General features: G+C 45.9%; 1 protein-coding gene across 4 annotated transcripts in view; it reads right to left on the minus strand.

Moving 5' to 3' along the window:
- The window catches only part of IGSF3 (immunoglobulin superfamily member 3), a 93,093-nt gene that overhangs the window by 33,841 nt on the left and 45,357 nt on the right, over positions 1 to 13,895 (minus strand). For all 4 annotated transcript variants that reach the window (XM_042993817.1, XM_042993818.1, XM_042993819.1 and 1 more), the window contains 2 exons: positions 5,010 to 5,387; positions 2,527 to 2,937 (listed from right to left, as the gene is read on the minus strand). In XM_042993817.1, the coding sequence (XP_042849751.1) occupies positions 2,527 to 2,937; positions 5,010 to 5,387 (789 nt within the window). The remainder of the gene's footprint in view (positions 1 to 2,526; positions 2,938 to 5,009; positions 5,388 to 13,895) is intronic.

Consider the following 13,895-nt stretch of genomic DNA (forward strand, 5'->3'; position numbering starts at 1 on the left):
CTGGTCTCTCCACATCAGACCCAACCTGCTTAATCAACCTCCACCTGGCCTCCATAGCTTTTTGCTTCTAGAACCCAGATCTGTCATTCCTTCCTTTAAAATGTCTATTTCCCCCCTCTAAGTATCTGCAGCAGTGATTTTTAAGCATTCCTTGGTGGGGGGCGGGGGTGGTGCAGAGGCAAGGGACTTTGTTCCTACAAAACCTTGTGTCGCCCAATATAGACAGCATTTGGTTGAAGCAGGCGAGGGAACGCTGTGGCCCTCACACGCCTTCCTCCAGCACCTCCTGGCGTGCACAGACACATGGACACACACACACCTCCACGTGCAACCTCTCAGCCAGCTCTAAGGGCTTCCTAAGATCCCAAGAACAGCTTGCAAACACCTGGTCGGTGGAGTCAAGGCCAAGCTCCAGATCACAATATGTGGGGCTTCTGGCCGCCTTTCCTTCCTCTTCTCCTCACTCATTCCCAGGACACAAGCTCACCCCACGCTGGACTCCTCTCTGCTTGCCAAACACAGCACACAATTTTGAGCCTTTATGCTTGTCCCTCTGACGCCTCTGCAGGCTTCAGATTTGGCTCAACTCACCAAACTCGTTGGCTTTCTTGGATTTGCCTTAATGCTCCCATCCAGGGAAAACTTAATGTTGCGAGACCACCCCCCAGTCACCGTGTCCCTGAGCGCTGGACGCACAATCGCATCGCAGCATTCAATACACTCTACTTAGCCACCGGCCTTCACATCCACACCTTCCCTGAGTGCAGCCTCCAAGAGGCGTTCATCTTTGAAACCCCGGTGCCACACCTTGAATGCAGCAGAGACCTCTTAAATGTTTACTGAAATGAACTAAGAGAAGAACAAAGCTGGGGCTGCAACCATTGAACCCGAAGAGCCCAGAGGCACAGAGTAACACCATCAATTTTTTTTTTTTTTCCAATCTGGTTTTCCCTTTGCTGGCTTCGTCTGAATACATTTGCTGGGCAAATGCAAAAAGTCCTAATCCCAAATTGGTAAGATTAAAATAAAGATTAACTGATGCAACCTAATTTAAAAGCATTAAGATTCAAAATTTGGTCCAGACTTTTGAAGCCGATCTTAAAACCATCCAGGAAGGGAAAGGATAAATATGAAATCAAGTGGCTTCCACAGATGTCTTAGTACTGGAAGATCCAGAAGCTGCTAAACGCTCTGGGTCCTGGAGAGCAGATAAAACACTCCCTTTCCGGGAGCCAACGCTTCTCATCAAAGCCCATCAGATGTCCAGAGAATCACTCCTGCCCTATCACCCGTGGAGCTGTGCTTGACGACACGAGTGGTGGTGGAATCGCCTGGACAGTGTACTGGAAATCCAGCTTCCCAGATCCCAGCCCAGGTGCCTGGTTCAGGAAAGCAGACTGTTGGGCAAGTCGGAAGCACTGCTCTACAGGGACCTATGAACAAGTGGCAGAAGACCAAGGCCACTGACTATATGTAGCAAATGGGAGTGTGATATTAAGGACAGGTCCCGAAGAGGAGACCCCACTGGCACCACAGCTCACCTGCTGCACTATACATCTCCAACGCCAGCCCCTCGCCAGAGGTGAGCGGCAACACAAGGAAGGTCCGCAGGCCACTGCTGTGCCTGATGATGGCACAATCACCACCCTGCAACCAAAGCCAGGGGACTGAAGGCTCATGGAGAGCCCTCCCCCAGCCCCGCGGAGGCAGCCAGCGACAGTGGTCGGCTCTGATCTGGAGCACGGCTGGACTCAGGGGCATGGGGAGCACAGTGTGAGACTGCGGGAGAATAATACGAGCAGGCAGGAAAGGAATCGGCTCATGGTGCTGCCATCTTCTTGCCCCAGCTATAAACATGTCACTTGACCTCCTCTTTCACCAGATTTATGGAAGAATCTGGCACTCACCAGGCTGGCCTTGCCAAACCCTCCCATGACCTCTCTCGGGAACCCCCACACAGCAATCTGCCCCTGGCATCTGTCCCACCACTGCCTGACCTCGCAGAACTTCTGAGGGACTCTGAAAGAATAGGCGATTAAGCATTTTGGAAATGGTAAAACACCACCAAAGACATATCATTAATATAAAAAAATAATAACTTAAGCCAAAATTTCTCTAGATCATAATTTCATACCTCTGGTGGAAGGCTCACAATCTCAAATGTCTTTCACAAACGAAACAGGACTGGTCCCCAAAACAGGCAACATCATCAAAGGGGGCAGACCAGTGTGGCTAATGGGGGAACCCAGTCATCAGACACAAACAGTTTATGTGACATCTCCCAGTTTTTAAAATGAATTTGTAATTCAAGGAAATATAAAATTCCAGGTAGGTCCAAGAAACCAGGTCTGTAAGCCGGACTCGGTCCGGGCTGCCCTCTCCAAGACTCACTAGTCGGTCAGATGGTACGTAGGTATCTATACATTCCTAGGACTTTCAGAGGTCACCAGAGAAGGAGTTGGCACACCCTCCCAGCGTCTGACAACCCGCACCGTCAGGCAGAGAATGGGCACGAGAGAGACTGACCAGTGGGCTGGACGTTGACCACGGTTCCCTCGGAACGCTTTCGGGTCATGGCATACCACGAGCCATCCGGATCCTGGATCCACTCGGCAGCCTCACAGTAGAACTCGCCCTGGTCAGAGGGCCGCAGGTGGAAGACGGTGAGGCGGAAGGTGGTGCTCCCCAGCTTGTCCAGCCGTACCTCCCCCAGACTCTGCCTCTGCGCATAGTCGCTGCTGGAGTGAAGCACGAAATCTCGGCTCAGGGAAATCACCTCCACGGGCTTCTCGCCCCCTCTCTGCCGGAGCCAGGCCACAGACAGGTGGCTGTGCTGGAACGTCTCCGTGGCCACCTCACAAGTCAGCTCCAGAGGGTCCTGCTCCACTTTGTGCAGAGTCTGCGGTATGGCCGTGGTCTGCAGAGTGTCAGGGATCACTGCAACATAGAAGCATCCCGAGCACACGGTCACAAAGCCGCAGAATCAGTCTCACAGTCACGGGGGCCAGCCGCCCACTCCGCCCAGCCTTCGGCAATCACCGTGAGGCCGCAGGTGACCCCAGGTGGCACAGAAACAGAAGGGATTTTCTCTTTGGGTTTGGACTGCAATTTTTTGACACTTACCTGTTCGGTATTTTAATAACTTTTAGATAACAGGCGGATGTATTTTGTTTCACGTACTAAACAAAGTCCCTGAAAATACTGCGTGAAACGAATTCTCTTTTTAAGCTCAGATGGTTTGCTTTGGTACCACTTCAGGATACTTTCACTTGGCTTCTGACCGATCTTCCAAAGGAAACAGTTCCTAGAAGTTTACATTTCTGTGTGCCTGGCTCACCTCCTCCCTGCTCGCCATCCCACCCCCACCTCCCCCCGACTCACATCAGCAATGCATTGCTCTACGAAGGCTAGGTTTCAGAAAATCTTTTTGGTAGAGGAAAGCAAGAGCATCCTTGGTTGTCTGACAGGCTGGATTTTCATATAATTCATGTGTCAAAGTGGTCTGGGCTGGAAGAAGCCATAGTTTGGGCAAGCGAGGACGCTGCCTCTTGGCCACTTGGTCGGAACCGTACTCTGGAGACTAAACACGGCCCCTCTCGGCCTGATGGGGACACCCCAACGACAACCAGTGTGTGTTTCCTCAGCAAACCCACCTCGGGCCTGGCTCTCGCAGGCCTCCTGATAGGACGTGGCAGGAACGGCGAGCTTGGCGTGGAGGGCGGGGGGATTTATGGGTGGACAGTGTGGGGCTGCAATGTTCACCCATGAGGACGGTCAACAATACCAAGGCTGTTCTGTCCTTCTGCCCCAAGTCTTAACTTTCCAGTTTTTATTATCACAACTATGCCTGGAGATCATGACTTGGGCAGAAAAAGACCAGCCTCGATACTGGTGACCTTTCATGTCAGCAAGCATGGGGGCCCAGTGCCATCCACACCTAAATGTGTCCCCTCCCCTACCGCCAGCTCCCGTCTGAGCAAGGACCTACAGCCGTATCCGCTTCCTGACTGAGCAGTGCCCCCGGTGTCACTGAGCCGGTCCAAGGGCCTGCCATCTGCAAGCCTTTTCACTTCTCTTCCAGCTGATGTCCTATGCTCCGTCTTTCTCGTCATTTCTTCGGGCAACCACAGATGTCCTTGCCTTGTATCCCCTATCCCCTTTCACCAGCTACAGGGTCCATTAGCCTTCTCTGAATTCTTTTTTTTTTTTTTTATGTTTATTTTTGAGAGAGAGACAGAGAGAGAGAGGGAGGGGGCAGAGAGAGAGGGACAGAAGATCCCAAGCAGGCTCTGCACTGACAGCAGAGAGCCTGATGCGGGGCTCAAACTCACGAACTGTGAGACTGTGACCTGAGCTGAAGTCGGGACACTTAACCGACTGAGCCACTTAGGTGCCCCTTCCTTCTCTGAATTCTTAACACCTGCACTACAGTTTTCATAAGTTTTAGCCTCAACCTGCTATGTATTCACAAGCGAACCCACAACCTTTGTTCACTCATGCTAGGTGTTAACCATTCAAATGTGTGGGGAACTTTGGTCTTTTGGGTTTTTTTTCAAGTGAAATAAAGTTGCACTATTAAAGAAGCGACTCGGTGTTATGGACTCCACGTTTATTTCCTCTCCTCCCCCCCCAAATCCACATGGTAAATCCCAGTGGGTCCCACACACAGTGGTGTCTGGAGGTGAGGCCTCTGCGGGGGGTGATTAAGTCAGGAAGGTGGAACCCTCATGAATGGGATTAGTGCCCTTGGAAAGGGACCTCAGTGAGCTCTCTCATTCCCTTTCTGCCACGGGAGCAGACAATGAGAAGTCAGAAATCGGCAACCCAGAAGAGGGCCACCCCGCCCAGAACCGACTGTGCCAGCACTTGGATCTTGGACTCGCAGCCTCCAGAACCGTGAGAAGTAAATGCCTGTTGCTGACGCCACCCAGTCTGCGGTATTTTGTTACAGCGGCCCGAGTGGACCTGCTCGGGTGGGACACCGGCCACGGGAAACATCACCTCCTTACCTACTAGGTTCATCTTGGCACTGTAACTCCCAAAGTACCGCTCATCCGTGTTGGGCGTGTGGCACTCGTACTCCCCGGCATCCCGGGCCTGGAGATCGGTGATGTGCAACAAGGCCGAGTTCCCCTGGACCCTCTCCACGTAGATCTTCCCCCCACGGACGCGCTGGGTATAGATGGCATAAGGGAAGGAAGAGTCCACGGTGCTGACGATCTGGACCTCGCGCTCCGGGGCGGACGGCAGGTAAATGGACCACTGGAAATTCTGCTCAGAAGGCCCCTGGTAGCCACTCACGTTGCACCAGATGGTGATGTGGGAGCCCTCCGTGCGGTACAGGGGTCCTTCCTGGACGGCAACATGCCGCTGTGCCAGCACTATACCTGGGGGGGGACACACACACAGGCTCGCTTACTCCTCAGACCAAGATGCAGCGCAGGCAGCAATCTCCAAAGGCTTTGTTGTTTGTATGACATGATAATATAAATAGCTTACTGGCCCTTTCGGAGGCGCTCTGTGATTTATAAATATTAATTAAAACACTCTGTGGTAAAGCTCTGTCCCTAATTTGCATATATGGAAATCGGATCGCGCAAAGTCGTGGTTCTGTTACTTATTCAACAGCTGACCCCTGGGAGTTTCATTTAGTCCCTCTGTTTGTCATCTGTGTGGCGGTTTTATATCTATTTATTAACGCTGTTTATAAAGTTTTTAATAAAACGAGCAGGAAAAGTTGAATCCCTGGCACACAGTCAGATGAAAACAAATAAAAGCAACCGTCTTGCAATCTGGGCCTGCAGGCAGGGAGGAGTCCCGGCACCCTTTCTTTGGAGCTGCAGCCTGTGTTTTCGAATGTGGCTACTCCCGGGACACCACGTGGAGGAGTGTGACTTACCTCCTCTACCCTCCTTGAATGGGGGCAGAGCTGAGCTCCTGCAGGCTGCAGCAGCTTTAAGTCGAATGAGTGCCCCTGAGTGTGAATGTGCAGGGCTGAAGGGGATCCCTGCTGCCCAGATGCCCACACGTTGCCAATGGCAGGTGATGGGGGGCTGACAGTACAGACCCATAACAAGGAAGCAAGCCTGCCCTTAGTATGGTGGCTCTGATTACCCACCAGTCCCCCTGCCTTCCACCTGGGATATGCTTCTCTGGGGTCCCCTCTGCCTCCTCCATGTTTTTCTTAACACGGTCTCCCCAGTAGACTCAGGGGTGAGGAAATATGGTGAATTTCACTTCTCATTGCATGCCAGCCTAACGCTGATCCTGCCTGAGCTACTGAGCAGGTGGGAGGGGGCACATGCCCTTGGGCTTCCTTCCCTGAAGCAGCAACAGCCGGGCACAGCAGCGAGGCAGGTGAGTTCTAGCCACAGCTCTGCCAGGAATTGGAGCGGGATGTGTCATCTGGGACAAGTTGCTTTTCCTTTCTAGACCTGAATCTCTTCAACCACAATATTATTTTTTTAATGTTTATTTACTTTTGAGAGAGACGGACAGACAGACAGTGTGAGTGAGGGAGGGGCAGAGAGAGAGAGAGACACACACAGAATCCACGAAGCAGGCTCCAGGCTCTGAGCTGTCAGCACAGAGCCCGATGTGGGGCTCAAACCCACAGACCGTGAGATCATGACCTGAGCTGATGTTGGACACAACTGACTGAGCCATCCAGGTGCCCCTAAAATGATTTCTAAGAAGGCTTGGGAGTAGACTAGCACATGTGCCAATGCTGACTTTGTCACTTCCTAGCTGTGACTCTGGATAAGTAACTTAACCTCCCCAAGCTTCAGTTTCCTCATCTGGAAGAAGGGCATAATTATGTGTGCCTCCCAGAGCTATTGAAAAGACTCAGTAAGAGAACATGTGCAAAGCCCCTGATACACAGTCCAGCCCACAAATACTCCTCCGTAAAGAGCCGCTAGCTAACCCTTTCTGGCTGGAACGTTCTATAGCTCTGGATCCGCAGGGTTTGGCCAGGGATCACCCAAGGACATTCCAACGGCCCCTTGACAATGACAGCATCTCTGGGCCACCCACAGCTGCAGCGCACTTCCACTCCGTGAAACCTTCCCTCTCCCCCTCTAGAAAGGAATCGCAGCTGCCCCCAGCGTAAACCTATCTGATGGGGGTCCAGCTGGTGAACAGCCGGTACAGCTCAAGTACTAGCAGGACGCAGCTCTAAGCCCAGTCCGGGGGCGCAGCTTGCAGGGGGAGGGGGGGCAGGGCTTGTACCTCAAAGCAAGCTGATCTAATCGACAAGATGACAGACTTTAAAACAGACCCTGCAAGGCAAGACCCGTGGCTTATGAACTGTAATTCACGGAGAATCTTTTCCCCCAAACGAAATCTTGCCCAGAACCTCATCTTGGCTTCAGCACCAGAAAGTGGGAACTGAAAAAATGAGGGGTGGGAACCGAATCAACAGATCATGGTGGTGTGTGAATTTACCCGATCCATTCTGTTTGACAGCATTGATTACGATATCGAAAGTCATTGAGAAGACAGCTCATTAGTCATTTTCAGTCTGTTAAAATGTGGTGTATAACATTTTGACTATGTGTACTCTTTTTATGACAACTTAAAATATCTATATGGTGACATTTAAATCAAATGTTTGCAGTTCTCTAGAAACGCAGAACTCTGAAAACAATGTAACTATAGTCATAACATTTAGGTCTCTGCACTTCAGCGTTCTGTTAACCAACAGCCACCACCACTCGTCGCCGCCCGCTGCAAAGAAGGCTGGAGGCAGGTCGGGAGCCAGCTTCTTCCTTGAAGACGCTACTTCTCAACCTTGCTCTACGGTACTATCACCAGGGAGCTTTACAAAATAGCAGGGCCTGGACCCCACCTGAGGGAACTGGGCATTCCCATTTCTAAAATGCCCAGTGCATGGCAGGGTCAGGAACTGCTCCTCCCGGGTGTCTCCACATAGTGGCAACCAGGTGTCCAAATGAGAAAACATGTCCTAACGTTCAAGCTCTCAGTGGCTTTCAGCTCCTTCCTTCTGCACACTCCACATCGATTTGGGTCAAGAAAGTTTCGCTCTTCCCCAGTGACCGGGTGGACGGGCGGCCCATCAGACACTGGCTATTGTGAGGCAGTGCTGAGCTTACTCAGCCCCAGCCTGCATCCAACCCACAGACCTTCCCAAAGTGCTTGGTCCTTGGATAGTACACACCACCCCCTGAAAAGCAAACAGTGTTAAGTGGCATTAAGGAGCCAGGGCAGCGGGGTCAGAACAACTTGTCCAAGCCAGAAGCAGGTTATAAGCAGCACTGCCAAACAAACAAATAAGTACTGGGTTGTACTTGAGTCACACACATTCAGCTGCACCCATGTTTTCGTTATCTCCTTAATTTCCTTCCTGCCCCACAAAGGGCTTTTGACCCCTGAAGATAATGCCATTCTTAGGGAATGGACCCTAACATAGAAGTAAAAATTACCTTATTTTCCTCAGTCTTATTCCCTTTGTGCACCCCACCCTCCATAGTTCCTTCTCCAGCACTGCCCCTCACTTTCTGAGACTTCAAAGAGAGCCAGGTCCCCTACCTGGGGCTCAGGCATCCCCTAACCTCATGGCCCCTCCCATCTTCCCTCTAAGGCTACAACAGAAGACTCCCCCTGGGCAGGGATCACCTTTTTTTTTTTAATTAATTTTTTTTCCTTTAGACATTCCTATACTTTTTGAATTCCTCTGCAACAAGCAAATATCACTTATGTAATTTAAAACAAAAGAACAAGTATTCACAGTATTATATAGAATTGAGCAGTATTATATAGAACTGCACCAAAAGCAGAAAAAGCGTAGAAGACAAAAATAAAAACAAAGAGCAAGGACAACAAATGCAAAACAGTGACGCATGTGGTATATACTAATCCAACCAGATCAGTAATCACTTCGAATGTCAATGGCTGGTCTAAATGTGCCAACCAAAAGACAGGGATTGTTAGGGTGGATCTAAAAACAACCCAACTACATCTTATCTACAAGAAATCCACTCTAGATATACAGATGCGTGTAGATTAAAAGTAAACGGATGGAGGAAAACACACCATGTGAACACTAACCAAAGGAAAGCGGGAGTCGCGACATTAATTTCAGACAGAGCAGATTTCAAAGTACAGAAAGTTATCACTGATGATGAAGGACATTACATAGTTCTCCACGAAGACATACCAATTCTTAACATGTATGCACATAACAACAACATACTAGATGAGGCAAAAACTGAATAGAACTGTAAGGAGAAACAGATGAATTTGCTATCATAGCTGGTGACTTCGGTACACCTCTGTCAGAAACAGACAGACCTAACAAGCCGAGAATCAGTAAAGACATAGCTGAACTCAACGCCATCAATCAACTGAATATAATGGACGACTATTGACCGCTTCATCCAACAACAGCAGAATACACATTCTTCTCAAGCTCACATGGAACATTCACCAAAACAGACCACATCCTGGGCCATAAAACACACCTTAACAAATTGAAAAGATTAGAAATCATACACTGTCTGCTAGCAGACCACAATGGTATTAAGCTAGAAATCAATAACAGAAAAATAATTGGAAAATCCCGAACTGTGGATATCAAACAACACACTTCTAGAGAATACCTGGGTCACAGGAGAAATCTCAAGAGATATTTAAAAGTACAGTATTTTGAATTAAATGAAGATGAAAGCACAGCTTATCAAAATGTGTGATATTCAGGGAAAACAGTGCTTCAAGGGAAATTTTATAGTATTGAATGCATGTATTAGAAAAGAAGAAAGATCTTAGTTTAATTTTTTTTTTACACATTTATTTATTTTTGAGAGACAGAGTGAGACACAGTGGGAGCAGGGGAGGGGCAGAGAGAGGAGACACAGAATTCAAAGCTCCAGGCTCCAGGCTCCGAGCAAGCGGTCAGCACAGAGCCCGACGTGGGGTTCAAACCCATGAACCGTGAGATCATGACCTGAACCAAAGTCGGATGCTCAACCAACTGAGCCACCCAGGCGCCCCAAAAAGAAGAGAGATCTCAAATCAGTAATGTAAATTTCCTCCTTAGGAAAATAGAAAATGAAAAGCAAATGAAGTCCAAAGTAAGCAGAAGAAATCACAAGAATCAGAGGAGAAATCAATGATATTGAAAACAGGAAATCAATAGAGAAAAATCAACAAAATCAAAAGCTGGTTCTTTGAATAGATCAATAAAATCAATAAGCCCCTAGCCAGACTAAGAAAAAAGAGAAAGGACACCAATTACTAATATCAAAAGTGAAAGAAAAGACATCACTACAGAGTCTGTGAAAATTAAAAGGATAATAAAGGAATCCTATGAACAATTCTGTGCCTACAAATTTGATAACCTAGATGAAATGGATCAATTCCTTGAAAGACACCATCTGTGAAAACTCAAACAAGGAATAGATGATTTCAATACACCTATACTTAAAGAAATCGAATCAACAATTAATAACCTTCCAAAGCAGAAAGCACCAGGCCTAGATAAATAAAAATAAATGGTAAATTTATTCACTGGTAAATTCTATTGAACATTTAAGGGAAAAAGTATAACAACTCTCTATAATCTCTTTCAGAAAATAGACAGATGGAATACTTCCTAACTCATTCTATGAGGCCAGCACTACCCTAATACTCACTAGACACAGGCATTCTAAGAAAACTACAGGTCAATACCTCTTATGAACACAGATGCAAAAATCCTCCAAAATATTAGCAAATCAAACTCAATGATTTACAGAAAGAATTATACACCAAGACCATGTGGGACTTATCCCAGATATGCAAGGCTGATTCAATATTTGAAAACCAATTAATGTAATCTAGCACATCAATGGGCTAAAAAGAAAAATCACATGATCGTATCAATAGAAGGAGGGAAAGCATTTGACAAAATCCAAACACTATTCATTATAAAAACTCAGTAAACTAGGAATACGGGGGAGTTTTTCCAACTTGATAAAGAATATCTACAAAAATCCTATAGCTAACATCAGACCTAATGGTGAGAGACTCAAAGCTTCCCCACTAAGATCAAGTACAATGCAAGGATCTTCCTTCTTACAACTTCTTTTCAATATCATACTTCTCTTCAATATTATCAAGTCCTTGCTAATGCAATAAGGCAAGTAAAGGAAATACAAGATATACAAATTAGGAAGGAAGAGAAAAAAACTGTCTGTTTGCAGATGACACGATTGTCTATATAAAAAAAATCTAAGGGAATTAACAAAAAAACAAACAAAACAAAACCCTAGAACAAATAAATGATGACAACAATACTGCAGGATATAAGGTTAATATACAAAGGTCAATTGCCTTCCATATACCAACAATGAATAGAGGAATTTGAAATTGAAAATAATATCATATACATTAGTACTGCCCAAAAATGAAATAGGTAGAAATCTAACCAAATGGTAAAGAACTAAATAAAATCAAAGAACTAAATCAAAGAACTAAATAAATGGAAAAAAACTCAATGTTCTTGGATAAAAAGACTCAATATTGTCAAGATGTCAGTTCTTCCCAACTTTTATCTATAGGTCCAATGCAATCCCAATCAAAATCGCAGCAAGTTATTTTGTATATACCAACAACCTGATTCTAAATTTTATACAGAGAAGCAAGAGATCCAGAACAGCCAACACTGTATTGAAAGAGAAGAACAGAGTTGAAGGACTGAAACTACCCAACTTTAAGACTTACTATAGGGGCACCTGGGTGGCTCAGTCGGTTGAGCGTCCGGCTTCGGCTCAGGATCTCAGGGTTTGTGAGTCATGATCTCACGGTTTGATGTCACGGTTTGTGAGTTCAAGCCCCGCGTTGGGCTCTGTGCTGACAGCTCAGAGCCTGGAGCCTGCTTCAGATTATGTGCCTCCCTCTCTCTCTGCTCCTCCCCCACTTGTGCTCTCTCTCTCTCTCTCAAAAATAAGTAAACATTAAAAAAATTTTTTAAAAAATGACTTACTGTAAAGCCACAGTAATGAAACAGCACGGTAATGGAGAAAGAATGGACAAATAGATCAATGGATCAAAACAGAGACCACAGAAAGAGACTCCCATAAATACAGTGAAGTGATCTTACAAAGGGGCAAAGGCGATCCAATAGAGCAAAGGCAGTGTCTTGAGCAAATGGGGCTCACACAACCGTAACATCACATGCAAAAAAATAATAATAATCTAGACACAGGCCTTATACCCTTCACAGAAACTAACTAAAAACAAATCACAGATCAAAATGTAAACTGCAAAACTATAAAACTCCTAGAATATAACATAGGAGGAAGCCTAGATTAACTTGGGTACGGTGACGCCTTTTTAGATACAATACCAAGGGTATGATCCATGTAAGAAATAATTGATAAGCTAAGCTTCATCAAAATTAAACTTCTGTTCTGTGAAAGACAAAATCAAGAGAATTAGAAGACAAGCTGCTGGCTGGGAAAAAATATTTGCAAAAGACACATCTGATAAAAGACTGTTACCCAAAATATACAATAAACTCTTAAAACTCAAAAATAAGAAGAAAAAAAAACCACAACGGATTAAAAAAGGGGCTAGAGACCTTAACAGACACCTCACCAAAGAAGATATCAGATGGCAAGTAAGCATATAAAAGGATGCTCCACATCTCATATCCACAGGGAAATATAAATGAAAACAACAAAAAGATACCATCACACACCTGTAAGAGTGGCCAAAATCTGGAACAATGACAACACCAAACACTGGCAAGGACGTAGGGCTGGAGGAACTCTCACAGCTAGTGGGAATGCAAAATAATATAGCCATACTGGAAGACAGTGGGGGTTTCTAACAAAACTAAGCATACCCTTACCCTATGATCTAGCACTTGTGCTCCATGGCATTACCCAAAGGTGCTGAAAACGTTCGTTTATACGAACACCGGCTCATGAATGTTTATATCGGCTTTATTCCTAATTGTCAAAAGTTGGAAGCAGTCAAGATGTCCTTCAGTAGGCAAACAGATAAACTGTGGTACACCCAGACAACACAATACTATTCAGCATTAAAAAGAAATGAGCTTTCAAACCATGAAAAGACATGAAGGAACTTTAAATACATAGTATTAAATGACAGAAACCAATTAAAAAGAAGGCTTTATAAGAATCCAACTATATGGCATTCTAGAAAAGGCAAAACCATGGAGGTGATAAAAAGACCAGTGGTTGCAGAGGGTGGGGAGATGAACAGGCAGAGCACAGAGAATTTTAGGGCAGTGAAAATACTTTGTATGATATTGTAATGATGGGCACATTTTATTATACATTTATCCAAACCCACAGAATGTACTACAAGCAGAATGAACCACAGGGTAAACTATGGGCTTCAGGTGATGATGATGTGTCAGTACAGGTACATCCCTGGTAACAAATGTACCACTCTGACGAGTGATGTTGATAATGCATGATGCCATTGTGTGCGGAGGCAGGGGCATATGGGAAACTTCTGCATCTTCCTCTCAATTTTGTTGTAAACCTAAAAAAGTTTAAGAGAAAATACTGGGTAATAGGATGGCAAGTGATTTTTATTTTCTTCTTTACATTTTACTCCCTCCCAACCTCCATCCTCTGCAAAGAGTATGCTCTAGTTATAGACGTAGGAAAAAAAATCTTAACCAAAAATAAAAATAAGGTATGATTGCTGTATAAAATTTCTTCTTTATTGACTAACACGGTATAATAGAAAATATGTATTTGGTCTTTGTCCCTGGTATGTGGCTCAGAGCTTTGAAAACCCTTGGAATTTCTTGAGTGATAGAAACGTGTTTTGTCATTCATAAAGAGCCTCTTTTTCCCCTAAGGGGTTATGCTAATGATTCAAGGTGGGCCTGTAGACACTTTCAAGAGTGGAGCTGG

The sequence above is a fragment of the Panthera tigris genome, chromosome C1 (genome assembly GCF_018350195.1).
Source record: "Panthera tigris isolate Pti1 chromosome C1, P.tigris_Pti1_mat1.1, whole genome shotgun sequence".
Taxonomy (NCBI): domain Eukaryota; kingdom Metazoa; phylum Chordata; class Mammalia; order Carnivora; family Felidae; genus Panthera; species Panthera tigris.